The following is a 27,775-nucleotide window of genomic DNA, read 5'->3' as shown; positions in this document are numbered from 1 at the left end:
TTATTATGTTGTCTGAACAAAAGTACCATTCCGTTTCTTTGGCAAAGTGCTTCAGTTGTGCTCTTCTTAGAAGACAATAGCAATATTGGAACCCTAATTTTTTTTACTAACACGTCATTATTTCTCTGATTTTTCTTTTACAGCTGGAGAGGAATCAGTGACCTATTTCTATGGAGGAGTAAGGGGATACGACTTGACTGTGACTCTACAGAACAAAGCACTCTACTGAAGGGGAATAATGGGGAGTTCTGAATACACCGTGGAGTATTAGTGACATTGCACAAATTGCATAATACAGTGTCATACAATATCACCTTGTCGCTAAAGGTTTAATGGGAACACTCATAAAACAAAGCAAAGATCCTCAGAAAATGTCAGTGAGATGGCATTCGTAAGTACCTACCTTGTGATTCTTGGTTAATAATCCTAGCAATGAAGGATACCTAATTATATTTAGACTTTCTACGGACTTTACACCTTGGACAGAACTGGAAGTATTAAGGCTGTATTTATGGCATAGTCTATGTTGAACACAGGCTACACCAATGCTTGCTATAAGCTAAAATGGTATAAAAATCTGCAAAAGGAAGACCCTGGAGACACTTGAAGAGGAAAGACTGTAAATCCACTAAGGACATTTATTCAGTAGTTCCAGCACCCACACATATAACGTTCCAGCACACTGTATATTGCTCCAGAGACCTAAAAAGCAATATATTTCAATCTGTTACAGCAGCTGTGTGTTAGCCCACAGCCATCCACAAAGGTAGACGTATAGATTTAGGGTGACACCATGGTATCATCCTAAATCTAAACTTTCACCTCTAAATATGTTACATAAATTTCATTGGTACCAAGCCTGCTGTAAAGTGCTGCAGTATATTGCCATAACTATGTGTAGATTAAAACTGTGTTAAATGCTGCAAATGATACATTAAGAAAATATATACACAATATAGACAAAGGTGGGAATATGTGCCTCAAAAATATATGTGGTGTTGAAAGAAAGAAAGAACGAATCTGCCAATTGGCATTCCAGTTTATAGTAACTCAAATATTCTGAGGGGTATCACATACGTTTGAGAATACATTTAACTTTAATGAAGCATTGCTGATCAACCATTATAACAATACAGTGAGTAAAGATTAAATACACGTAGAAATACTTTGCCAAAATTGAAAATGATTCTTTTTGCACTGCTAATGACTGATATGTCAAGTCCACTTACTTTAGTTGAAAGTCATTCCCCAAAGGCAGTACAAGCAATACAAGCATAGCATGCAGAAGTGGAGTACAGGGATAAGTATATCATTTTGATAGTAATGCAGTTTGTATTTTATATTTCTCATCATGTTCATTTCCTGATAATAGGGATTATTATTTTTAGGTAAAAAAAATAAGAAGATTACCAAAAGAAAAATCATTGTGTGTGCATCGTCTGATTGCATGACATGCCATTGATGAATCCAAACATCATTAAGCTAATGAGTTACAAAAATTGGCCAAACATATTGTGGCAAAGGTGATTAATGCTATTACGAATAATATTTATGCCAACCAACAAGCGCAATGCCCAGATAACAAAAATGTAATTACATCATAAGACTATATCTATTTATATTCCGGAGAGTGAACCATCAATTCTACCTTTGGGATTTGCACTCCAGCACAATTACATGTTTTCAGAAAAAAACATTTTACCATAGTAGGAAGGAAGGAAGGAAACATCGCCATTATGTTTCTATCTTACATTTTTTGCTGCTAGCTGTTTGTAAATGCTTAACATTTTAAGCATTAACAGGCTTTGTGGCGAACGCCCTATTGTTTAAAAATCAGTCAGAAAGACACTAGTCTGGGAATGGCACTGCTAAGGAATTCCATGTCACAAATTTCTACAACACTGATATAATTCCTTGCTAGGAATGTTATTCGAATCACAAAATACCTTCCCCTTGTGTGTATAGAAGACATTTGATAATAGATGACACTATATGTGTGTGTGTGTTTGTGTGAATGTGTGTGTGATCAATTTAATGTAAATAGCAATGTGTTAAAATTGTTTCTATTTTTTATATATATAGATATACAATGTGTATATGGGGGCAGCCACAGTTGTGTTTGTTTAATACACGCTATGTTTCCTGGCTAGGAACGCAGCATAACTCTACAAATGAGAGTGGTCAGAGGTGCAGGCACGATCAGACCACCCTTCGGTATATGCATCAGCTGCGACTTCTATTAACACAAACATCTATCCCAGCCAAGCATGAGTATTCCTGCCTATCCAGTGGGAAAGGGGTAGGAGGGAGAACCTTGGGCATCCATTACAGGTGCTGGATTATTTGGGGGGGGAAAGCAACTGAAAAAGATATGCAAGCCTGACAGATCAATCTTCTCTAGCAGAGTGGTCATTTAGGGGGCGTCTCACTGACCCATAGACATAGGAGTTTTAGCTGATCAATGGTGTTAATAAACTGTTATCTCATGTCTGTGGGAAGCTTCAGGCTGGATTCACTCTTATGCATTTGCACGAAATGCATTTTTAGGGTCATCCTTTTAAAGAAGGGTTCCAGCTGTGGATATTTTTCATAGTTACATTGGTCTAGCTTGGACCATTGTAACTATACATATACCATACCTGTAGGATCCCACTGGAAGCTGGAAATCACTGTTGTAGACTTCGTTACTTCAGTGATCTTCACTAACTTTTTGGGTCCTGTACCTCTGAGCCCTCCTTCACTTTATACATGCAGAAAAATTATTGGAAACTAAGCACAGATTTCACTTGGAGAGACATCAGTTTACATCAGTTTTCATGCATGCTTCAATGAGTTTTATACACGTTGCAGATTTCTGCGCAGAAAAAACCTGCATGTGATGCTAGTGTTTTGGTGTGAACAAGGCACATAGAGAACAATTGACCTTGTTGTGCCCTTGCAAAATGCATGCAGGCAAGCGAACGAGGCACATTACTAAACTAGGTGGAGTAGTGGGGCGGTGAAGTCACACAACCCACCTTGTCTAATTAGAGAATGCTTTGCATTCTTGAAGACAATGCAAAGCATTCTGCAACTGGTGCTCCTGCAGAGTGGCCAACTTCTTGCATTCACAATGCAGAAGGGCAGCTGCTCGGCTCAGTACGGAAGCTAGTGGAGATCACTGTAGTAGGGAGTGCCTATTGCAGTGATTTTCAGCTTCTAGAGGGTTCCAACAGGTATAATATAAGCATAGTTACACTGGTCCAAGCTGGAATTATTCTTTAATTTCCAATGGGCCCCCAGTGCACTTCAGCAAAGGGTCAGGTATGTTTTTGTGCCTAGGCGCTTGTTAAGGGCCCAAAAGTAATGAATGTCAACAAAATGCATGTATCAAAAAATGAGCAGAGCATCAATGTGTGTTGAGCATGCACACATAGGTGTCATTTTGTTTTTTTTTAGTGCAAGTATAAAAACAGTTCAACTAACTAAAAGTGGAAATGCTGTAAGACAAAATATTACCAGCTCAGGTTATATGCGGGTTGGGAAACAATATACTTTTCATGTGTTTTGTTACAGCAGATATTTAGCACCAGTTCACAGATTTATTTAATATCTTGTCCTTGAATAATTTATTTAGTGCCAACGTATTCACAGTGCTTTATAGACATAGCCCCAAAGAAGCATTAGGAAGAAACTAATGCTAATATGTAGGAGACATGCAAATACCATGCACATGATGTCTATAGGGGGAACTGAATTCAGGACACTATAGTGGCCAAGTCCTAACTAATTAGCCATCACAATGTCCCAGATGCACAAAGCCACTAGGGAGCATCTAACAATATCTATATAACATATGATTGTTAAAAAAGCCACAGCAGGCATGTTAACATTTATTTATTTTCAGGTATTTAATACAGGTATATAATAATACAGGAACATTAATACTTAAAATATTTTTGTTTTTAATTTATAAATGTTTAGGCTCATGTGAATCCTATAGAGAAATAATGAAATATAATATTGCAAGTTTGATATATGAGTTATTGAAGACTTCCGTTGAAAAGGTTAAAATAAACTTTGGTTACCAAAAATGTTGAAAGCCTTTACTATTTATTTGCTGATTTGTGTTAAAGCTGCAGTTTGGCTTTAAAAAAACCTACAGCTTTAGTCACATTACTCTTACCTGTAATGAAGCTGATGTCCCACATTGGGCAAGCAGCTGGATCCTGGAAAAATCTACACTGCAAGGATGCCTGTCTTCTTCCTGTCTCTGAACTTCAGGTGTTGCAATGGATAACAGCTACTGATCTTCAGAAGAACAGCAATTAAGATGATCCAATGGGAACAAACTCCATCCTTCCTCCTCCTCCATTGAGAAACCTTTTCATTGATTACACTGCTTCTAACAATCTGCAAAGAGGGGAAAGAATCCTGTGACCGATCAGACTCTCCCCTATTCACAAATTGTGTTACAAGCAGTGTAACCAATTAAAAAGAGGAGAATGGAGAGGGTGGGCTCCTCTCAGACCATCTGTACTACCGTTGTGCTTAAAGACCCAAAGTTGTCAACTACTGCAGCCCTGTAGGTTCAGATACAGGAAGAGGACAGGGCATCCCTGCAGTGAAGATTTCTCCAAGTTCGAGCTGCCTGCGCAAATTGGGACATACCCCAGTATAGGTAAGTGATGTAGGGATATTTTTTTTGCTGAACAAGAAATAGGAGAAGAGAAGTGTTTTGCTGTCTTTGTGAGCAGGCAAGTTTGAAATAATATACATAATAAAATGTGCACTGAGTCAATGAAATCTAAGATATATATATACAGTAATATACAGTATATACATACACAGGGACTTTTTTCACACAAAATAGGTGCCCAAAATGAACCACAACCCCCCAAAACCCCCCTCCCCCCACACACCCTCAAAACTGCATCAAGTAGTGGGTGTGGTCAAATATCACTAACAGTGGGAGGGTCTTAAAGCAGCATTAGATACCAGGAGTACATTATGTACCCAAGAGCACAGTTCGGGGGGGGGGAAGGTGTTACACACAGAGTGCAGGGGTGCACTACATGTATGGTGCAGAGTTAAGGGGTGTGCTGAATATAGAGTGCAGAGTTCAGCATTCTTCCACAGCTGTTTACCTCTGCATCCCCCATCCACATCTCACTTTCACCCATCTTCAACTCTGACCTCTGTATGCAACCCCCCCTCTACTGCCCCCATCTCTCCTTAGAAGCTTTACCATCTTCCACACATCTTGATTTTGTTTCTGTATTAATCTGAAGCACCCAGCTGGCTCTAGTACCAACCTGCACACTGTAGGTGGCTCCACCTCTCTCATTTGCAGGGGAACCACTCAGTGGGAATATCGGCATCTGCACTGCATCCCAGGCACCTGCATCTCCCTTTTTCCATCCTGCACTCAGTAGGAGCCGCTCAGGATAGCAGATTTGTGGGAGCCATTGGAAAGTAAGCTGTCGCTTGTAAACACAAAAGCCGGACTTCTGTGTTTACAAGCAATAGTGGTGAGCAGGGAGCAGAGGGCCTGAGCCAGAGGTAGTGGAACTGTGTATATGTAGCTGTACATGTTGGTATCAATATGCGTAAAAACCTTGTATAGTTTATATGTTATATGTATGCTATAAAAGCTGTGCCTCTATGGGCCAGAAGGGTCAGTGACATTGAATGCAATCTGTTGTCTGTGGGGTCTGAAAGACAATGGACAGAAGAAGAGCATACACTATACAGTAGGAGAATTGTGGAGTACATAGCATATGGCAGAGTGTGGAGCCATGTGGGGTATAGAAGGTACATTACAATGTGGTTAGTGAAACAGTGTGCCTAAGGCCTCCGTTTGCGGATGAAAAATGGACCCCCGTGTATTTCTATGGACTTGCAGATGTAAACGGATGAACATCTTTTTACATCCATTAATGTCCGCATCAGTTAACATCCGTTTTTTTGAACGGAAGAAAACCCTATTTTTCTTCTGCAAAAGAAATTGAACGGATGAAAAACGGATGTCAATGGATGTAAACGGACCAAAAAATGGATGTAGATGAATGAAAATGCATCTAAACGGATGAAAATGGATGTAAATGGATCTAAACAGATGAAAAACGAATGTAAACGGATGTAAAACAGATGTAAACAGATGAAAAACAGATGAAAGAACAGATGAAAAAACAGATGTAAACAAATGAAGAAATGGATGTAAGCTCATAGTTACATGGTTACATAGTTAGTCTGGCTGAAAAAAGACAAAAGTCCATCCAGTTCAACCATAGAAAAAAAAAAAGTTATAATCCTATACCCACAGTTGATTCAGAGGAAGGCAAAAAAACCCAGCAAAGCATGATCCAATTTGCTCCTGCTGGGAAAAAAATTCCTTCCTGATCCCTCGAGAGGCAATCAGATATTCCCTGGATCAACTTTACCTATAAATGTTAGTATCCAGTTATATTCTGTATATCTAAGAAAGAATCCAGGCCTTTTTTGAAGCAATCCACTGAGCTGGCCAGAACCAACCCTTGAGAGAGTCTATTCCACATTTTCACAGCTCTCACTGTGAAGAAACCTTTCCGTGTTTGGAGATTAAATTTCTTTTCCTCCAGATGTAAAGAGTGCCCCCTTTTGCTCGGTGATGACCTCAGGGTGAATAGCTCTACACCGAGTTCACTATATGAACCACTGATGTATTTATACATGTTGATCATATCCCCCTTAATCTCCTCTTCTCAAGAGAGAATACATTCAGTTCCTCTAATCTTTCCTCAAAGCTGAGCTCCTCCATGCCTCTTATCAGTTTGGTTGCTCTTCTCTGTACTTTCTCCAGTTCCCCAATGTTCTTTTTGTGAATTGGTGCCCAAAACTGAACTGCATATTCCAGATGAGGTGTTACTAATGATTTGTACCGGGGTAATATGATATCTCTCTCTCTGGAGTCTATACCTCTTTAATACAAGAGAGGATTTTGCTCGCTTTAGAAATCGCAGCTTGGCATTGTATGTCATTATTAGGCTTGTGATCTACCAGAACCCCCAGATCCTTCTCCACCATTGATTCCCCCAGTTGTACCCCCCTAGTATGTATGATGCATGCATATTCTTAGCCCCCAAGTGCATAACCTTACATTTATCAACAATAAACCTCATTTTCCACATAGTTGCCCAATTAAACAGTACATTGAGGTCGGCTTGTGAGTTGAAGACATCCTGTAAGGACGTTATTCCACGGCACAGCTTGGTGTCATCTGCAAAGACTGAAATTGTATTTATAATCCCAGACCCTATAACATTTATAAATATATTAAAAAGTAAGGGACCCAACACTGAACCTTGGGGTACACCACTGATTACCCTAGACCATTTAGAGTATGAATCATTAACCACTACTCTCTCAATACGATCTTTTAGCCAGTTTTCTATCCATTTACAAACTGGTTTTTCCAAGCCCGTAGACATTACCTTACACATTAGCAGTGTGTGGGGAACTGTGTCAAACGCTTTCACAAAATCCAAGTATACCACGTCCACCGCCACCCCTCTGTCCAAGTATGCCACGTCCACCGCCACCCCTCTGTCCAAGTATACCACGTCCACCGCCACCCCTCTGTCCAAGTATACCACGTCCACCGCCACCCCTCTGTCCAAGTATACCACGTCCACCACCACCCCTCTGTCCAAATATACCATGTCCACCGCCACCCCTCTGTCCAAGTATACCACGTCCACCACCACCCCTCTGTCCAAGGTTTTGCTCACCTCCTCATAAAAAGAAATCAGATTTGTTTGACAACTTCTGTCTTTCATGAATCCATGCTGTCTGTTGCTTAAAATATTTTTTTTCAGCAAGAACTCATCTATGTGGTCTTTTATTAAACTCTCCAGTTTGAACTAAAGAAACAAAAAGGAACGCCCGTGTGAAAGGACCCTAAAGGATGTACACCACAGTATACAGAGTGCAAAGGAGTGGACAAGAGAGTGGACAGAATGGTGTGCAGGAAACCATTAGATACAGAGTAGAACAGTATGCAGTACAGAGTGTATAATACAGTAGAGAGTGTGGAGTGATGTGAAATATGCAATATACAGGGCACATACTGGATAGTAATGTGCACAACGGAAACATTTCTTTTGTTTCAGATTCATTCATATTCGTTATGTTAGAATGATTTCTTTTTGGAATTTGTTTAGAATATTTGGATTCATTTTGTAAATTTGTTGTTCAGAATCAATTTGTATTCTCTGAAGTTATTTCACAAGCTTGGCTATATTCATTTTAACGTCTTCATTCGTTATTTCGGGAGATTACGTGGTGTCACCCCTCCAGATAGGAAGGAGCAGTTCCGATGTAGTGGTAAAATGAGTATCCCGTGAAGATATGTACAGTATCTCCTGAAGCAACTGCTCATGTGCCGGTTTCTGGCCGAAGATGCCGATCTCTGACTTTAGCACAGAGCTGCCACAGTTAACCCCTTACAGGCTACAAACCGCTGAAGCTGATCCCACAGATCACTATGGGTTGCAAGATCAGTTAACCCCGTATAGGTTGAACTGATCTTGCAACCCATAGAGATCCATGGGGTCAGCTTCAGAGGTTTGCAGCCTGTAAGGGGTTAACTGTGGCAGCTCTGTGCTAAAGTCGGAGATCAGCGATCAGCTTCTTCAGCCTGAAATCGGCACATGCGCAGTTGCTTCAGGGGATACATGTCTTCACGGGATACTCATTTTAGCACTACACAGGGGGCAGCTGTCACTGTGCTGGGATTCTGGGATCACCCCAATAACTGGCCAGGACCTTCACAGAGCCAAGAATCTCTGCTGGCATCCTGCTCCTGCACCCCCTGTGATGGTGTCACCCGGTGCGGCCCACACACCCCTAGGGACACCACTGATCCCTGCTAGTCCAATCCACAAAGAGAGATGGAATGAGATTCAGATTCATCCTTTATGTTATGATTTGGAGATTCTGATCCAACCCAAACGCAATAAGTAGGAATCGTCTCATGTCACTTTTATACTTTACTGTATATATTGCAATATGTTTCCATGTCCAATGTAGTGCATTTTTTATACTAATGAATAAAGTTAATGCAAAAAGAATCAGCTGGTTATCCAAGGGTCAAAGACTATCCTGCCTCTCTCGTTATGTTTTTACATTATTTCGGATGCCTCAAACATTCACAAAAGGCCCAAACTATCGCATCATGTCATCGGAATGAAACAAATGAATTAGTTGTTTTCATTATAATGTCTATTGGATTAGCTGAAATTCGTTACTATTGTGACTCTGTGATTCAGATACATCCAAATCTCTGAATAACGAAAAATCCAAGTTCATAATGAAACAAATCACACATGTCTAGTACTGGAGATGTGTAGAATTTAGAACATGCAGCACAGCATACAGTGTAGAGTTGTGTAGAGTCTGTAATGTACAGTGCAGTAAACAGTGATCAATAAAATGTTCAGCATAGTATACTAAGTAGAGATGTGTGGAGTATAATGGATACATGCTCATGTGCAAAATAGAGTGGTATATAGTAAAAAACATATCATTCCTACAACAGAACCTATAGTGTGATAAGTACTAGTGTTCTTGTTTCCGCACAGACTATGTAGGAAGAAATCATGAAAGTATCGCCCTGTCCTTGGATAGAGGGGGCAGATGGCAACTATAGGTGTGCCTGGCACTCAGGTAGTCCACACTTCTTGCTTGCCAGTGTCTAGTAGACCTGAGAGTTGTTGATGCCAGGTAATGTGCACATTTGACAACTGTAAAGCAGTGCAGCTAACAGTGGATGTACTGCACTTCTGTTTGGAACCTGTTTAGATGTAGTGCCTGTGGGCTGCACCATTCACCCTGTCACAGCAATAATCACTACCATCAACATAGCAAAAGCCTCCTATTCAGGAGAGCTACAAGGCTTTTGGGGCACTACAGACCTAGGAGGTCTACAGCACCAAGACTGGAGTCACATTTTACTGTTTCTGAAGCATATTTTAGAGTGCTTTACCTGTGCTAAAATATGCAAAAATAAAAGAAAACACCTAAAACACACCTCTGAGCACATTGATCCATTATAATGTGCATTCAAGTTTATGCTTAGCCAAAATGTTATTTTTAATATTTTATTTTTTTGTGTACCATTTGGGAAACTTCGCTTCAATTCCTGTCCCAAAAATACAACAGTAAGTTGGAGGAAATCCCCCAAAGTGAGGGAAATTCCCCTTTTAGAGAGTTTTTCCTAATACATGTGTCCTCATTGAAAAATTTAATTTTGGATTTATCATCAATTTCTTTCTTGACAATAATGGTCACCAGCACAGAGGGGTCAATTTACCTAATATCAATACAGACAGAATGAAAATAAAAAAAACTTTGATCCCTGGTTCACACTGATGTGGTGCGGAATTTGCAGCGTTTTCAGTGTGAATTCCACACCGTATCAGAATCACACCCCGTTCATGAGAACCGCTGCGGGTGTGTATGTTAAGTTAACAACACCCCAAAAGCGGTCCACAAAACGTGGTACGATGTGCAGAATCGGATCGCATAGGTGTGAATACCCATGTGATCCGATCCTAGTGCGGACCAAAAAAAGGTTCCTGCACCTTTTTGGTGTGGGTACAGTGAAAATAGAGAAGAGCCATACAAAATGTATGGTTTCAATCGCAATGCACACAAATCGCATGTGATTTGCACAGGAATGCCGTGCGATTCCTGTACGAATCACATGCGATGTACCACACCGCATATATTTGAACCCAGGCTAAGGGTCCTTTCACAAGGTCAGACTCCACCAAGCAGATCCACCTGTTCAGCAGGGGATCTATCCGCTGATCCTCACTGAGCAGGAGGATGACGGGTCAATGTCCCCTCCGCTTGTGCAGAGCAGGCACAGGTAAAGCCCGCTGTTTTATATGGGGTGGTTGGATGTAAATGAACGACTTGTCCATTTACATCTGACTGTCATCTGATCCACTAGACAGATGGGGAATGGATCCTCATCTGTCTGTTTTTAGCGGATTAGATCGGATTGGATGCAGGCGGGTATAAACGGATACAGGTCCATTTACATCCACCTCCCCTTATAGAACAATGGGTTGTCTGATCAGGTCCACGAGAAAAACGAACAGGCCGACCAAATCGATCTGCCAGTGTGAAAGGGCACTAAAGAGGTTCTAACCCTTCCCCATTCTATCCAAAAGCAAAAAAAAGGTTTTGCCTAAAAATAAACTTAAGGCTGGCCGTACTGTACATGGATTGAAATTCTGCTGGTTCAGCAGTTATTGGATGAATTTCAATACATGTATGGCCACTCTGGTTGAACAGAAGTTGATCTACTGATTTTAGAGGCTTGATCAGTGCTGTAGGCTATAATGTTGATCTCTGTATTCATAGGGCAGGGAAGTCTCCCCACTGTCAGAATACAAGGACACAGCAGGGAAAATTCCCCATCTGTCTTGAATGTGTGGATAGGGAAATCGGGTCAATTTTTTTGTTCAGTTCGCTGTTTGAATGAAACAAAAACAGACTCATCTATGGCCAGCTTTATGAAGCATCACTATGAGACTGGATAATACAATAATGTTTTAAAACCCAAATGTTTTAGCATGTCTTAAATCCACCGTTCTATGCACCTACAGTATCTCACAGAAGTGAGTACACCCCTCACATTTTTGTAAATATTTTATTATATCTTTTCAAGTGACAACACTAAAGAAATGACACTTTGCTACAATGTGACTACACTGGAAGTTCAACATGGCACCTCATGGCAAAGAACTCTCTGAGGATCTGGAAAAAAAGAATTTCTGCTCTACATAAAGACGGCCTAAGCTATAAGAAGATTGCCAAGACCCTGAAACTGAGCTGCAGCACGGTGGCAAAGACCATACGGCAGTTTAACAGGATAGGTTCCACTCAGAATAGGCCTTGCCATGGTCGACCAAAGAAGTTGAGTGCAAGTGCTCTGCTTCATATCCAGAGGTTGTCTTTGGGAAAAAGACGTATGAGCGCAGCCAACATTGCTGCAGAGGTTGAAGGGGTGGGGGCTCAGCCTGTCAGTGCTCAGACCATACACCTCATCAAATTGGTCTGCATGGCTGTCGTCCCAAAAGGAAGCCTCTTCTAAAGATGATGCACAAGAAAGCCCGCAAACAGTTTGCTGAAGACAAGCAGACTAAGGACATGGATTACTGGACGTCCTGTGGTCTGATGAGACCAAGATAAACTGATTTGGTTCAGATGGTGTCAAGCGTGTGTGGTGGCAACCAGGTGAGGAGTACAAAGACAAGTGTGTCTTGCCTACAGTCAAGCATGGTGGTGGGAGTGTCATGGTCTGGGGCTGCATGAGTGCTGCCGGCACTGGGGATCTACAGTTCATTGAGGGAAACATGAATGCCAACATGTACTGTGACATACTGAAGCAGAGTATGATACCCTCTCTTCGGAAACTGGGCCACAGGGCAGTATTCCAAAATAATAACGACCCCAAACACACCTCCAAGATGACCACTGCCTTGCTAAAGAAGCTGAGGGTAAAGGTGATGGACTGGCCAAGCACATCTCCAGACCTAAACCCTATTGTGGGGCATCTTCAAATGGAAGGTGGAGGAGCGCAAGGTCTCTAACATCCACCAGCTCCGTGATGTTGTCATGGAGGAGTGGAAGAGGACTCCAGTGGCAACCTGTGAAGCTCTGGTGAACGCCATGCCCAAGAGGGTTAAGGGTTTGCTGGAAAATAATGGTGGCCACACAAAATATTGACACTTTGGGCCCAATTCGGACATTTTCACTTAGGGGTGGACTCACTTTTGTTGCCAATGGTTTAGATATTAATAGCTGTGTGTTGAGGGGACAGCAAATTTACACTGTTATACAAGCTGTACACTCACTATGTCACATTGTAGCAAAGTGTCATTTCTTCAGTGTTGTCACAGGAAAAGATATAATAAAATATTTACAAAAATGTGAGGGGTGTACTCACTTCTGTGAGATACTGTATATCTATATAGTGGTGTCATCAGGCACCTCATTCATGTGTGTTTATGTGTGTTGCTACAGTAGCTCAGTGAAAGTCATGTGAAAATCCACTCAGAAAAGCTCCTCAGCATGTGGCCGCCTTTTGTTCAATAATCATTTTAGTGAAGGCAGAGCAGACTGCAAAGCGGGCTCTGTGAGCATCTCCCCTCTGGCTATCCACAGGAGACAGTGTATAGTGTAAAGGAAAATAGAAGGAATAATTTATTCTTACATGATTGTCACAGATTTGATGTACTGTTCTTGGATTCACCAACTAATACAGCATAGAGGGGTAAACATTAAAGTGGTTGTAAACCTCTGACATGAAAGGTCAAAGCATATTTCTCTATAATGTGTACTCGTCTCAATCCAGAGCACAAAGAGTCATTTCTGCCTGCTGCTTCATTCCTCTGCTATCAGCATGAGTAGATTCCGACAAGTTTTCCTGACACCAAGAGAAAAATGGTGACAGGGAAGAGAGCTCCAGCAGATTGACAGCCTCAGTTCTGTTCCTGGGAGCTGTGTGAAGGGGGGTGTGTCCCTTCCCTCCAATCAGCTCTCAGAGTACTCCTCACTGAGCTCTGCAGTGTGTAATTTCAGCTCTCTGCCCCCTCTTTTCTGAACTCTCAGACAAGCTTTATAAGTGCAACACTCTGAAGGGATGTAGAGGAGAGAAGACTGCAGATAAACAGGTACAGCTTATGTAGGAGGATTTGTTTCATCTCTGTGTATCACTTGAAGTCACTTCACTGGGTATATGTAAGGCTGGCCATACACTATACAATTTTCTGTCCAATTTCTGCCCAATTTCCTTTAGATTTACCTTCAACTATGTAGTGCAAGAGCCTGCCTAATTGGATACAATTGAAACTGTTGTTAGGTTTGACCTCCTATTATATGGTTTTTGATAAATCTAAACCAAAAATATCAAGAAAATTGTATAATGTATGGCCAGCCTAAGGGTTTACAACTACTTTAAGTGGCAGAAGATGTAGCATGTTAAAGTGGCACTGAACCCATCAATTTATTGGTCTCAAAAACAGTTCCATTGCTGGCATGCCAGGAATGCTCACTGTCACATTTGCTTGTGTTCTCAACTGTCAAACCATCAAATGGCTGGATCATAACTAATGACATGTGCAGCATTATGACAATTACAGATCAAACAGATTCCTTGACAGAAAAGGATAAGAGGTTTTTTCCGCTTTAACAGGATACACTGCTTGCAAAGTTAAGCGAAACCCTACATTTGCAAAGGGTTTGGCGAATCCTGTTTGTAAATTTGGAAAGCCTAAACACAGCAGCAAATTCCACTGAAGTCTATGGGGGGGAGGGGAAATGGGGGTTGAGGTAAGTCCTGTTTGTTAGTTCAGGCTATCTTTAAGGCTAATAGGCAAAGCAGACATATATTTGTCCTGCCATGGGGATATTAACCAATGGCAAAAACAAAAAAACAAAACACCGTTCAGTGGCCAAAAGGTCCTTTTCATGTGACTTTCAGGGCCAAATACAAAATTGCAGACTTTGAGAGTGTGGGGTGTTACAAAACAAGGAGGGCGATTTACTAAAACTGGTGCACTCGAAATCTGGTGCAGCTGTGCATGGTAGCCAATCAGCTTCTAAATTTAGCTTGTTCAATTAAGCTTTGACAATAAAACTTGGATGCTGACTGGTTTCTGTGCAGAGCTGCACCAGATTTTGTGCTCTATAGTTTTAGTAAATCTCGCCCAATTGTCAGAGACAGCTTCAATGACAGTGCCTATTTGATTTTGGTATTTAATTTTTTTCTTTTTCAATTAGCTTGGCATACATACAGCAGCACCCTAAAAATTGGTTAACAGTCTGCTGAGGCTGTCCCTGTTCTAACTAATGCCCTACTACAGACTAACGTTAATTACATTTTAAAAGTTAGGAAACAGCAGCTGTTACAGCAGTGTACAAAATTGTCACTTCCAGGGCAGTTTTAATGAGCAAGGCTAGGCCAAAATGCACAAGAGATGCAGCGCACAGTCAGGTGTTGTTTCACAAGAATTAAGACAACACAGATGATAAAGCAGTGTAAAATTGACCAGCGGCAGAACAGTTTTCAGGGAAAATAGGAGTAACCTGTGCATACCTATTTTTTATTTCAATTGTAAGGATAGGGGGAGGGATGACTGTGAGTTATAAAATGTGAGCTGTTTTAGATGCACACTGTTTTTCCATGGTTATTATTATTATACAGGATTTATATAGTGCCAACAGTTTGCTGAGCGCTTTACAATATAAAGGGAGACAATACAGCAACAATACAGTTCGATACAAGAGCGATAGGAGGGCCCTGCTCCTTGGAGCTTACAATCTAGGAGGGAGGGGATGTTGTTTTCCTTGCAAATGTTGTAGTGTTATGCCCCCAGCAAAATGTAGCTCCAAGAACAGATGGTTAGCAACAAGTGAATGCTGCTCTTTGAGAACCCCAAACTAAAAAAAGACCACCCTATCAACATAAAATAAAAAACAATATTCCCCCAAAAGAAAGAACAAACAGAAAACACAACTCCCTAAAACAAACACTCACTTTTTTTTATGGGAAAACCTTGCAGCAAAAAAAAGCTATGGATGAGACAGGTGCTAAAAGAGACCACTGCCCTCAAATCATCCACAAATTCAAGACCAAGAAAGTCCTCAATAATAAGAACAAACTAGCAACACAAAGCAAAGCACAGTTTTCTAACTGATCCTTATGTCTGTCTCTGCAGTTTTTAGCTTTCCAGCAGCTTCATTTTAAATATTGACAATACTTTTTTTTTTGTTTACAAACGGTTTTATTTTGCAAAAGTAGACTGTAAAACAACAGTACATTTTCAAATGATACTTACAGCAAAAACAAGGCACTTTTGAAAAATACAATACAGAAAAGTATATTAACATAAGAAAAAGAAGAAATAGAAAAGAATAGATTGCAAGTACATGAAATATTAGACGATAAAGTAGGTTGAATGATACATCTGTCAACAGTATATGCCAGTCAACTTTCACTTGGAATGTTGTTAATCATGCAATAAATGTCTATAATCCCTCCATGATTCCCATTTTTTATCCATTGACAATGCTTTTATGAATGGTAATCAGGCTAATCCAAGGGCTCCCTTACTGGCCCTTTTAAGCCTGCTGGCCATGATTAAAAAAATAAATCACCAGGGTGAATTTGCACATAAATTAAGTTCAAACCAGCTGGATATGCCATGGTTGGGGTGAACCTCATTCCTAATTGTGAGCATAATGCCATTTTTTCCTATAATGTCACCAAGGGAATATGGCTACCCCTGCTCTGATAGCATGGTATCCATTAGGACACTTTGGCGGAAGACTGAAACTTGTGTCCATATGATTTTAGGACTAGGAAGAAGGCAATCATAATTGTTGTGGCCTTGTTGAGCCTCTTACCTTGCTGCAAGTTTACTAGGCAGAGTCTAACTAAAAGAAATAAACTGTCTGCAGTCTCTAATAAGGTCAGACACCCATAATATTCCTTCCATTTAGTTTTGATTACATCTACTATTTTCATTCATTAGTAGTGTAAATATTAAAATTAACATTTACATCACTCAAGCATATAAACAGATTTCATAATCTGCTTCAAAATCTGTTTCTAACTAGCTCACTCTTAATTCAAAACATACAGCCTAATGCCCCGTACACAGGATGAGAATATCGGACGAATGATCGGCCGTTTTTTTTTAGCCTGCTAGTCTCACATCGAAAGTGAAAAGGTTACTAAAGATACGCAAAATTCTATGAAAGAAAAGAATTTAGAAAGTGATGTCATGTATTGCGTTGTATTTGTATTGTATTTTCAGATGATTACTGTACTGATTAAACAAAAATTGTACAATCTGGTATCATACAAGAAAAATTTTTGCGCTTGTCACTTCAGAAATTGTCGTACAAACTGTCGGCTCTCGAAAGCTGTGTACTAACGATCCGATTATCGGACGATCGGTCCTCTTACGAATATTTTCGTACGATTTTCTTATAGTGTGCACAAGGCATAAGGAAACAGAACAGCCCTATTACTGAGATAACAATGTTGACTTTTTGTCAAAAGTCAACATGTAAGCCAGGGGTGTCAAGCTCCATTTCATCCATTATGGTTGCCCTCAAAGGGCCGGTTTTATCTGTAAGACTATATGTCCAGAGCACCCCACCCCCTACTACATCAGATGTCAAGAATCCCACACCCTCCCTAACATCACCGTGCCCCCTCTTTGGGGGCAGAGCTGGAAAGTAGAAAGTGCAGGGTCTGGAGGAGGACCAGAGGAGGAGTGGAGTCAGTTACCAGAGTCTGCTGAATGCTGAGACCAGAAGAGGCAGAGATGAGAGGGTGCCACAGCTGCACTGAGAGGTGCAGGATTTGGCAGAGGAGTTCTATTCTCCTCTCTGCTACCAACTGCTAAGACAAGGTGGGGGCGGAGACAAGGGGGTACCTGCAGGAGAGATGCAAGGGCCACATAAAATGGCCTGGAGGGCCAGATTCGGCCCACGGGCCTTGTGTTTGACTCCTGTGATGTAAGCCCTCATCTACATGTTTAGGCACTCTTCCTTGCGTCTGATGCATGCAGTGAGCAGTGATAGATGACTGTCATAGGGCTGATTTGCTTGCACCCACCATATTCCTAGGAATCACTGACGTCACAGAGAATCTCTGCCAATAAGCAAAGGGGCAGGGATAGCAGAGATATCACTGCCCATATTCAGGTGATGACATTAATGTCACCAATATCCTGCCCCTTCTTTTGTATAGCTAATGAAAGCTTGGAAAGCTGTCATTTGGCTAGTGGCACTGTCAGGAACGGTGATGTGCTCTGGGTTGTGTTTTGTTTTTTTCTGCAAATCAGCAGGCATCGTGGTTGACAATGGATTTACGGGAAACTTTTGTTAGGATTTTTTTTTTTTTTTTAAAAGGACTTTTCAATTGTTTGGGGGGTCTTTATTTGTAGGCTACAATTCTGTTTTTTTTTTGTGAATGAGTAGGAGTACCTCTACTCATTTACATAGTGATGAGTGGTATCTGGGAGCCCCCTTATCATAGAAGAGGACTTTCAGATTTTGCTAAGCCCCCCTTTTACAGCCCCCCACAGCCAATGGTTAGGGTTGTACGGGCAGAGGCCCTTGTCCTCATCAACATCAGCATGTGGCCTGGTATAGTTCAGGAGGAGGGGGTGGACGCTCATCCCCCCTTTCCTGGCTAGCCAAGCTACATGCTTGGATTACGGGTCTGCCATTGATTTTAAGGGGGACTGCACACAATTTTTTGTGGGTGTAGAGCCCCCCTTACAAAAAATACCAGACCCCAAATATCTGTTATTAATTTCCTGGGGAACTCATGCACTTTTTTTTTTTTTTTCTTCTTTTTTTTGTCAGACTAAAACTGGAGCGTGCAAAATCTGGTGCAGCTGGGCATGGTAGCCAATCAGCTTCTGCTTGTTCAAGTTTTGACAAAAGAAAAACTGGAAGCTGATTGGTTCTATGCAGAGCACTCTTCAGTTTAAGTAAATCAACCCCTTTGAGTCTGACAAAAAAAAGAAAAAAAAAAACACAACAAAAAAAAATGCATGAAGTCCCCCACTCTCCAGCTTTATTAAATCAACCCCAAAGGTTCTCAAAGGGACTCTACACAAGTTTTTTTCATTTTTGCTGTAGGATGTGCTGCAGCAAAAAAAGACATTTACAAAGGAATTCAAGTATACAGTTGCCAGCAAATTACATTTTGTTGTCAGTTTCGTAAAAAAAAAAAAAAAACAGCACACAGTCCTCTCCAAAGGTCCCCCAAAATACACAGCAGAGTACTATTTGTTTTTAAAAAAAAAGAAGCCAGCAATGAATTGCTATTTGCTGGCTATTTAAAACATGCTTTCCTTTGTAAATGCCAGTGTTCATGTGTCCCTTCACAGACAGGATTAGGACACTCCCCCAGACAGGTTTTTTAAAGAAATTGGACATTTTTAATGCAACGCTCCACATTTTTTAGCTCAGAAAATGGGCATTTTCATTTTTAATTTGGCATATTTGGCTCCCTTCTGATTTCAGTGGAGTTCGGGTTCTGCATCCTAACTTCTTTGAAGTTTGCCAGACTCTGCTTGAACCAAATCCAAGGCAGTTTGGATTATCCTTAATTCATATTGTGAACAGATCATATCTGGCAGCGGTTTCTGTAAACAGAAGCAAAGTAAAGTGTTTCTTTAATGATAGGTCTACTTCAACAAATTTGTATGGTTTGCAGCTCTTTGGTAAGAAAAAAAAACACATATCTGGCATTCTCTTGCTCTCTTTTTTTTTTTTTTAGTGGTCTGAAAATATGTCCCGTAGTCCTTTGCTCACACACATCACACTTCCCTTAGCAAAGATTACACTGTATGAGAAAAGCTGCAGCTGTTATATTTGTAAGTTGCAGCTGTGTGTCATAATTCCCGTCCAGGAGGGCAGGGCACAGAAGTGTCTCTCCAGAAAAGCAAAGTGGAAAAGTTTCATGCAACGACAGAACTAAGAAGTCTCTGGAAGAAGGATACCAAAGAGTGAAACACATTGGCTATAATAAAAGGAGAATTCTAACTGGAACCAAGGTGCTATCCTTAAAGGTAAGATGCAAATGTATAGGAGACTTATTGGGATTCTACAATGCCAAGGAGTATTTTATTAATACAATGTGAGAAAGGAACATTTACTAAAACGTTGTTTCGCTTAGTCTGGGTTCACATCAAATACCCATTTAGGTGTAAAGGAGTTTCTAAATTTAGGAATTCTTGAGTTATTGTTGTCAATTTTCTGGAGAAAATAATTTTATACCATTAATTGCAGCTTTTACAAGCAGCTTTTTTTTTAATGACAAATCCTGCAAGATTGCAGCCAAGTGTCAATCCGACCTTGGGTTTGTGTGAACACAGGTTAGGGTAAAAAAAGCTTCCTTTAGTAAATCAGCCATCATGTGTGAAGTAACCAAAGAAGAGGAGGGGAAGCACACGAGGGAGAAAGCAGACAGTGAATTGGGATTTCACAAGAGTCTATTTATATGTCCGGAATCTGCACTTGTAGACTTCTTTCTTTGTGGCTGTCACTGCAGATCAAACAACCACATGATGTACAGGAAGATAATACTTTCTACAATTTCTAAGCAATCATAGATGTATTCTCTATTAAGCATACATGAAATTGTAAATGAAAAAGTAAGACAGCATAAAGCTGGGAATACTGAGCAAAGGAATATACATAGGGATCTCTTGCCAACGTACTATCTAATGTACCAGGCACAGTACAGTGTACACATTGACCTAACCATATCAGCCAGCCATTTATTGGAAGACACTCAAGTTTTTGTAGCTGGAATTTTTTCATTAAAGTGTTTCCGGCTTTTCATTATCAACTGTACTCTATTTCATTTATTCTGTTTTTTTACTTTTATATGAAGCAAAAGTTTTAGAGTTGAACTCTGGGATGAGCACATGCTTCTAAATACAAGAACCCTGTGTATTCTCACTTGAATCATGGTGTGCTTTGTGTATTTCTTTCAGATCTGTGCATTAAAAAAAAATATGTAAAAATGTGCCTGTGTGCAGGAGATTCCTGTAATAAAGACGAGTCTCGGCTGCTCTCTCCACTTGTGCAGGGTGACTGGCCTTGCATACGCCCCCATTTCTAGTTTTTGGCATTCAACCTGTAGTGGGTGGAGCTTGCTAGGTCACTCCCACAGCTTTTTTTTTGCATAATAATATTATTTGGGCAATAGCTGGAACTGCAAGGACGTGAGGTGCACACAAGGTGGGTTTGTATCATTTACTGCCATTTAGGAACATATCTCAATTAAATTGTGCTTGCAGTTCAGCTTTAAAGACTGGTTTTCTGATGAAGAATACTTTAAAAAAACATTCAGGGTGTGGTTTGCATGTAAAGCTTATTTCATTACTGGTTAGGTGCCCATTGTATTTTTAAGGCTACCTGCTTTTTCCTTTAAAATAATTGCAGTTCTTTAGAACAGTTTTTTACTGAAATCATTACAAATAAATAATATTATATGTGCTGTTACCTGGTTAAACCAAGTGGGCATATATTATACTAAGAAAGTGACTCTTGCTTTATATATTTCTAAACTGTACCACCAGTATTCGTTAAATGAATGAATTATACCAGCAAGATTCCATATATGTGCTGTATGTAATGCTCTAAACTCATATGGTAAATTATACCCACCTTTATCCACCCACCCTTTTCACTAACACTGATTACCTTTGGGGATCAGAAAAGATTGTTTTCCCCATTGGAGCAAATTGAAACACATTGTTTTGCCTTCCTCTGGATCAAATATAGATTTAGGGTTCAGAGGATGCTGGTTTTTAATGGATTTTTTTGTCTTTTGGTTGAACTCGTGTCCTTTTCAACCTGACTATGTAACTATGTAATATGCCCCGCAGCTCGAACCACTCATTCTCTATAACACAACTTGCTTGCCCATTTATTTAGCTGTCATCTATGTCTTTGTACCATTTTCTACACTTGAGCTGCCAAATTCCTTCCTACCTCCCCCTCACGCCTCCACATCTCCTGTAATCCAGGTCAGGATGATGTGCAAATACTGACAGTCATACACAACATTTTAGCAGTAGGCAGATCCATTTATGATCCTTCAAATACCACATCTGTATTTGGCTGTTGCCAGATACAGTTCTGTATATACAATATATATTGCTCACCCTGGTCACCATTATTAGACAGGACATGTGTGAGGATATTCTAAAATAGTATTTTGTACAAGAGGAGAATTATGCAAGGCTACTCTGATTACAGGGATAGTCATAACACAGAGTACAGTCAAGGTTAGGAAGTGCTCAAATGTAGCACAGGGAAATATACACCTACCTGATATTAAAGGCTTGCCTTCGGATTCCAGAATGAAACTGTGTTTCTTTGTTTTGGCATTTAGTTCCTATATAACAAAGAAGCTCTACTCATATGAACATATTTTGAAATACAAGACAAATTCTCAAGATAATGACATTGAAATGCAGTTTTAGAACATAGACAAATTTCCGAAACTGTTAGTTGCTTGGCTATGATGGTATGACTTCAATATTTTCCTAGTCACTGACCTGGGACAATTATGCAGGAAAGAAAAATCAAAATATTTTCATATATCTCTACTTCTTCTGGGTTGGTAAATCAAAGTATTAAATCTAGAGGCTGAGCATAGCAGTCAGGCAACTAACATATATGGGCGGAGCTGCATCTGTGATGTCAACACGCACTGGCGCGCCAGCAGGTCCCGTGGCCATGCTTTGTGGATGTTCATACTGCTTTTCACTTTCTACATACTTACTGTAAGTGCAATAGCCATTTATTTTAATGTTTTAAATAATACTGCACTTCAAGGCTTCTCTTTTCTTTTGGTTTTAAATTATATTTGGTCTGGAGCAATTGTACAATGATTCTGAGTGCTGCTGTGTGATTCCTGTGTGGGGACATTATTGCTGAATCTTTCTGGCAGGGCCGCAGACCTGTTTGGATCCCAGGGGGTGGGAGCATCAGTTCCTTTTACTGAAAAAGTGTGTGTGATCTTTCTCATTTGAGATCATTCCCATCCAGCAAGAGACTTGGTTGTGGGACAACACTTTTGAACACCGGAGCATGATTTTGTCCTTATTCATCACTGAGCACCAAAAGGCACTTGGAACTATTTATGTGAAATTGGACTTTCACACTTGTATATGAACTTTTATTTTTAAGATTTTTTTGCACATTTATGAAAGAGCAAATGGGATATGTTTATTGATTTATGAGTTATATTTACATGATCCACATTTTTCAATAATTTACTAATTTATGTTTCTATGATATACATTTTTTATTTTGATTTGTATAATTTAAGTACTTAAAGGGACATGTGCACCTTTTCTTTATGTATGTAAGTAACTAACATATGCAGAATGAATTTAGCAATGGTTGGCCTCCATGTTCCTTAAAGCAGACCTTGCACCAAAATAAGCCAAACCCAATTAACAGTGGTCCTCCCCCTCATCTAAAAGCACAGTTTTCTACTATAAAAAAAACCTGCGTAGAAAACTTTAAAAACTTTGCCTACCTTACACCCAGTTCCACCCACAGTGTTCTTACCCTTTGAAGAGCAGCCACTGGGTTTAATATCAGAGCTTGTTTACCAGTTCTGCACACAGGCCGATGCAACGGGTTATCACATTAATGACTGAAATTTTTTTTATTTTTATTATGGAGAATTCAGGAAGAACAGCAAGACTACAAGGTCACTAATGAACATTGACTGGGTTGCCAGTGGTTTGAGGCCATCAATCAGATTTTATTAGCAGAAGTACTTCATGCCTTCACTGACTTTTACAGTAATCAATGGAGTCGATTTAAGACTGTTTACTTTGCAAGGAAATTTTCCCTTAGCTTAGTGAATGGGGAAAAAAACAAGTTATTAGTGCTTGCATGTCATTGGATGATTGAAGTCGCAGAGCTTTACTTGATTCACCAAGCTAAGGGAAAATTCCCTCTCAAAGGGAGCAGCCTATCTGTCATGAGTAAATCAGCCCAAGTGTGGGCTCTTGAGGTCAGCCTTGTGAAAGCAGTGGAATAATAAATAAGTAGGTGTGAGGAAAAATATTCATCATGAATTATTCATCAGTGTATTTTTCATAATATGCTGTATTTTTACATACTCGCACATTTCAATTTTTTATATTTTTTTTTTTGCTTTTCTTTAATTTGTGTCTGCTTCACAATACGATCTTAGTTCTGCTATCCAGTTCACTTTCATTTGTGTTTCTGGTGTTTAATATGTGGTTAATGTAATGAATCTAGTCTACTTGAAAGCTCCAATGTCCTTCAGTCTGTTTGGAAGACTAATCCTCAAGTTCAAATGTTCTATTATTCTGCAACTGTCTTAGCAGCATCATCTTCTTTGCTCCCTCCCCCTCTGCATGTTACAGAACAGCTCAAGGCCCAGATTCTCCTTGCAGTCACAGGCAGTATGACTCCCTGATCTCTTTTTCTCTTTTGCACGTCCCTGCCCCGTTTTCCTATTTATAGCAGAACTGCTGGGAAATATGAATTACGTTTTCCATGACAGACACGTCTATGGTCACAGGGGTAAGCCATCCAGGCAGCCAAATTTGCATCTAAAATGAGGATAATTTTATATACTAAATATGTAGTCAAGGTTTACAGTCAGGTAAATTTAGACTTTGATAAAATACTAAAGCTTTGTAAGCGATCCATCAAAACTGAAAAAGGAAGAACATCACAATAAAAATGCTTTCTGCTTCATTCATAGTCTAGACCACCATTTTTGTCTTCTCTAAGGGCCCTGTACTCTAGTGTTTCGAGATCTCGCTAATGCATGAATTTCCCTTTTCCCTACTGGTTGTTTTCTTGTTTAGTAGCTAACAGTTTCTAAGCTGACATAGGTCATAGGGGACAACCTATTATAACTGTGGCAGGGCAAGATCATTAATGAATACAGAATCCATATAGGTTGGTAACTTAGTCCTTAGCGCAGCTTTTTTTGGCATTAAAAACAAGTAAAATACTAGAACTGCCCTAAATGTCCCAACACTAAAATGTCTCCTTAATCCACCTTTAGCATGAATTTGTAACACTTACTAATAGGAACGTAAATACAACACATGCGTTTTAGCAGTCAATGCAAGAACAGCACAACAGGCACCATGTCCTTTCCGTCATTATCTTCTCCATCATCCTCACCCATCGGTAAAGCCCATATAGAGGGTCATTTAATACTCTCTTGTTGCTGTCAGCACTATGAGATAGATATCTGACCACCTTTGTTCTTCCGATGGTTCACGCCACTAAAACTTTGGACCATGCAGCCTCACCTTCGATATCATGATTTTATGATGGCTCTGATTAATATTGATTGCTTAATTCCATTGTAAGTACCACAATGGTAATATTATCAATGTCATTGACTAGTTTTTTGTGTATAAATTATCACTTATTCCTGTGTTTATCTAGAAATCCTTCTTGTATTTATGCTCCCTGAAGAAGATAAAAAAAAGTGGAATGATCGAAACATGTCGGGAAACATTTTGGGAATTTTGTTATTCTATAAAGGAAGTATCTTTGTAATATCCATCAGAGCTAATATATATTTTTTTAAGATTATGTATCTTTCATAAGTATGTATATGTAATAAAAGCATATGTTTTTAAAAAAAAGTGATTTGGAGTATATGTGTAATGACATGGTTGCTGCATTAAAGTCCCATAGGGGGATTCTCCATTTACATCATCAAAGCCCATAGAAAAACCCACTTTTTGGGTGTTGGGGCACACAGCTTCCAGCAGTTGAGCAATTGGTGTCCTATCAACTAGTTGCCAAACCTGAGTCTGTACATGGAAGTGTCCTACGCTTGTGAAAGGTTTGACTTTTAGGAAGTCCAAACGTAAGTAGCGATTTAGAAAGGGAGAAGCTCCCTTTTTTAGAGAGAACATTACCTGGTAACATGTTCAGATTTACTTTATAGTAAAAAACAAGTAACTCTGGCGCACAGGTGTAAACTAGTGTAAGGGTGAAAAGGATAAAAATTCTAAAATTTATAAAGTAAAAGATGATAATGGCAATATTATCATACAAGTACTTAAAACAGGGTATGCAAATGCATTGGTGTACAATAAGTCCTTATAAGAGTCTCTCAGGCAATTTGCCTGGAATCTTTTTAGCACAAAAAGACGGCAGCCATCCTTGGAGCAAGCCAGCTCTGTATGCAGGGACAGAAGCAAAGAGACAGGAGGTGCCCGTCTGAGTGTAGTAATAACACTGTATTTAATAGCAAAGGATTAAAAACACTCACAAAGGAAGTAATAAAACAAGCTCATCTGTGTATATGAGAGATGACCGTTCCTCAAAAAGTCCTGCAGGTGCCACCAGTGGTTGGTGCAATAGCAGCTGGGCTGATGGAGATGGTGAGAGACACTGTAGTGGTCAATCTTACAGAGTGGTGGTGTTGTAGAGCTGATCGAGCGGCTTTTGTGCAGGAAGGAGCCTAGTAACCAGCCTGGAACACACCGGCAGGATGTGACATCACAGGAAGAGGCAGGGGTCAGTGGGGAGGAACAGCACAGACGTGGGGAAGTCAGGCTACGCGCTCTGAGCCTTTAGCTCCTTCTGTTGGTCTGCTACATGTTATTATTGAATGGAAAATAACATTATATAACTTTTTGTTCCTAGATTAGAAAGAAGTTTAATCATTACAATATCCTTGGTTGCACAATATTTTAACTGCATGTCAGATTCAAGATTCCTGACAATGAAGAGTTAAAAATCCTTGACAGGTTATATGTTTACTAGGAGCTCTTTCTGTTAAAGTTCAACTCCCAGTAAAAGAAAAAATTACCCTTGTATTGGTGCTCCCCTACCGCTGCAAGGGTTAAAGGCTAATTTTTACTTAGGGTAACATTAAAATGCACTTTTACTTACTTATTCCTTGGGCCCCAACAGCTAGGGGTGACGTGAGCCACTTTGTGGCTGAGTTGCTGTTGTTCCTAGTTGCATCCACTTTGTTATAATACCACTAACAGTTGACTGTGGAATATTTAATAGCAAGGAAATTTCATAGATTGACTCGTTGCACAGGTGGCAACCTATCATGGTACCATGCTTGAATTCACTGAGCTCGTGAGAGCAACCCATTCTTTCATAAATGTTTGTAGAAGCAGTCTGCATGCCTATGTGCTTGATTTTATACACCTGTGGCCATGGAGGTGAGTGGAATACCTGAATCGAATGATTTGGAGAGGGTGTCCCAGTACTTTTGGCAATATAGTATACCTCCTCATAAAGGTTGCAGGGGCCCCTGAAGGTGATCGCAATGAAGCATCTTTCTTGGTGTCAGAGACCAGAAGACAATATCAACGGTCTTGAGGAGATCCTTCAACTGTTGTTCAACCCGACTGTAACCCAGTTTCTCACTGGCAGGAACTGTGGTGTGGCACTGGAACTCAGAGTTGCATATCTACTCTGTGCTTTAGTCCCTAGTAGTTTTTTAATCTGACATGCAACCAAACCTCTAACTACCAGAAGTGGTCCCCAGGTGCCTAACTTGGCTCCAGTTTTAAGCTAAAACTAGCTATAGAATCCGAGACCAGAAGAGACAGGGTTAACTAAAGTAACAGGAACTGCATAAAAACTCTGTAAACTCTATAAAATACATGTTCACCTACTAACAAACAACCAGATGACCACTACACACATACAGTAGCACAGACCGAGCCATCATCTAGCTATCTGGCACTGTACATTTGAGATAATAACAATAGGACAGGAAAACTATTAGTGCTCCTCCTTCCTTCCCCTTTCAGAGTCAGGAAGTGTTAATACATAATTATACATAACACTGCGATATTAGCAGCTAACAGTAAGGATCAGCAGATCCCTACACTATCAAAAAATTTGGCGTACTCAACTTGTAAAATCTATGACAGGCAGAACTCTTGTGGCAATGGATTTCTCCCTCTCATTGAAAATATAACTATAAGCAAAACTTTTTTTCTTCATTTTGGATAGAGCAAGGGAGAGTTATAACCTCTGTTTTATTTTTTTTCACCATCTGTGTCCCATTGCGGAGATTTTCGTTCACTTTCTGTCCCATTACCAAACAGGAAGTGATTGGAAATCCCTGAAAATTAAGATAATTTCTTGTGGACCCCCAGGTCACCAGAACTAGTGTCCCCATTGGAATATTTCCCCTCTATCACTT

The 27,775-nt window shown here is 40.0% G+C and overlaps 3 protein-coding genes across 12 annotated transcripts in view; 2 read left to right on the top strand and 1 right to left on the bottom strand.

Moving 5' to 3' along the window:
- TMPRSS13 (transmembrane serine protease 13) overlaps window positions 1-4,073 on the top strand; it is a 104,974-nt gene extending 100,901 nt beyond the window's left edge. The window contains exon 13 of the mRNA XM_089678618.1: window positions 144-4,073. Coding sequence (XP_089534744.1) covers window positions 144-161 — 18 coding nt within the window. The 3' untranslated portion in view covers window positions 162-4,073. The remainder of the gene's footprint in view (window positions 1-143) is intronic.
- LOC149461273 (uncharacterized) overlaps window positions 1-27,775 on the bottom strand; it is a 128,963-nt gene that overhangs the window by 39,329 nt on the left and 61,859 nt on the right. For 7 of the 9 annotated variants that reach the window (XR_016312913.1, XR_016312904.1, XR_016312910.1 and 4 more), the window contains 2 exons: window positions 21,904-21,970; window positions 15,801-19,205 (listed from right to left, as the gene is read on the bottom strand). The exons of 1 other annotated variant lie outside the window; for it this stretch is intronic. Coding sequence is in view for 2 of the 8 variants with exons in the window: in XM_089678619.1 (XP_089534745.1) it covers window positions 21,964-21,970 (7 nt within the window). In the remaining 6 variants the exon portion in view is untranslated. Of the gene's footprint in view, window positions 1-15,800; window positions 19,206-21,903; window positions 21,971-27,775 lie in introns of those variants that run through there. One more of the 9 variants, XM_089678620.1, reaches the window with a different exon arrangement.
- Window positions 19,449-27,775, top strand: part of LOC149461272 (FXYD domain-containing ion transport regulator 6-like) — a 111,360-nt gene continuing 103,033 nt past the window's right edge. Inside the window, exon 1 of one of the 2 annotated variants that reach the window (XM_089678623.1) lies at window positions 19,449-19,631. The gene's annotated coding sequence lies outside the window, so the exon portion shown is untranslated. The remainder of the gene's footprint in view (window positions 19,632-27,775) is intronic. The other variant, XM_089678622.1, reaches the window with a different exon arrangement.

The sequence above is a fragment of the Staurois parvus genome, unplaced genomic scaffold (assembly GCF_062004578.1).
Source record: "Staurois parvus isolate SC_StPar_1 unplaced genomic scaffold, SC_StPar_1.0 ptg000207l, whole genome shotgun sequence".
NCBI lineage: Eukaryota > Metazoa > Chordata > Amphibia > Anura > Ranidae > Staurois > Staurois parvus.
Note: the sequence above shows the minus strand (reverse complement) of the source record. Positions and strands in the feature narration are given on the sequence as shown.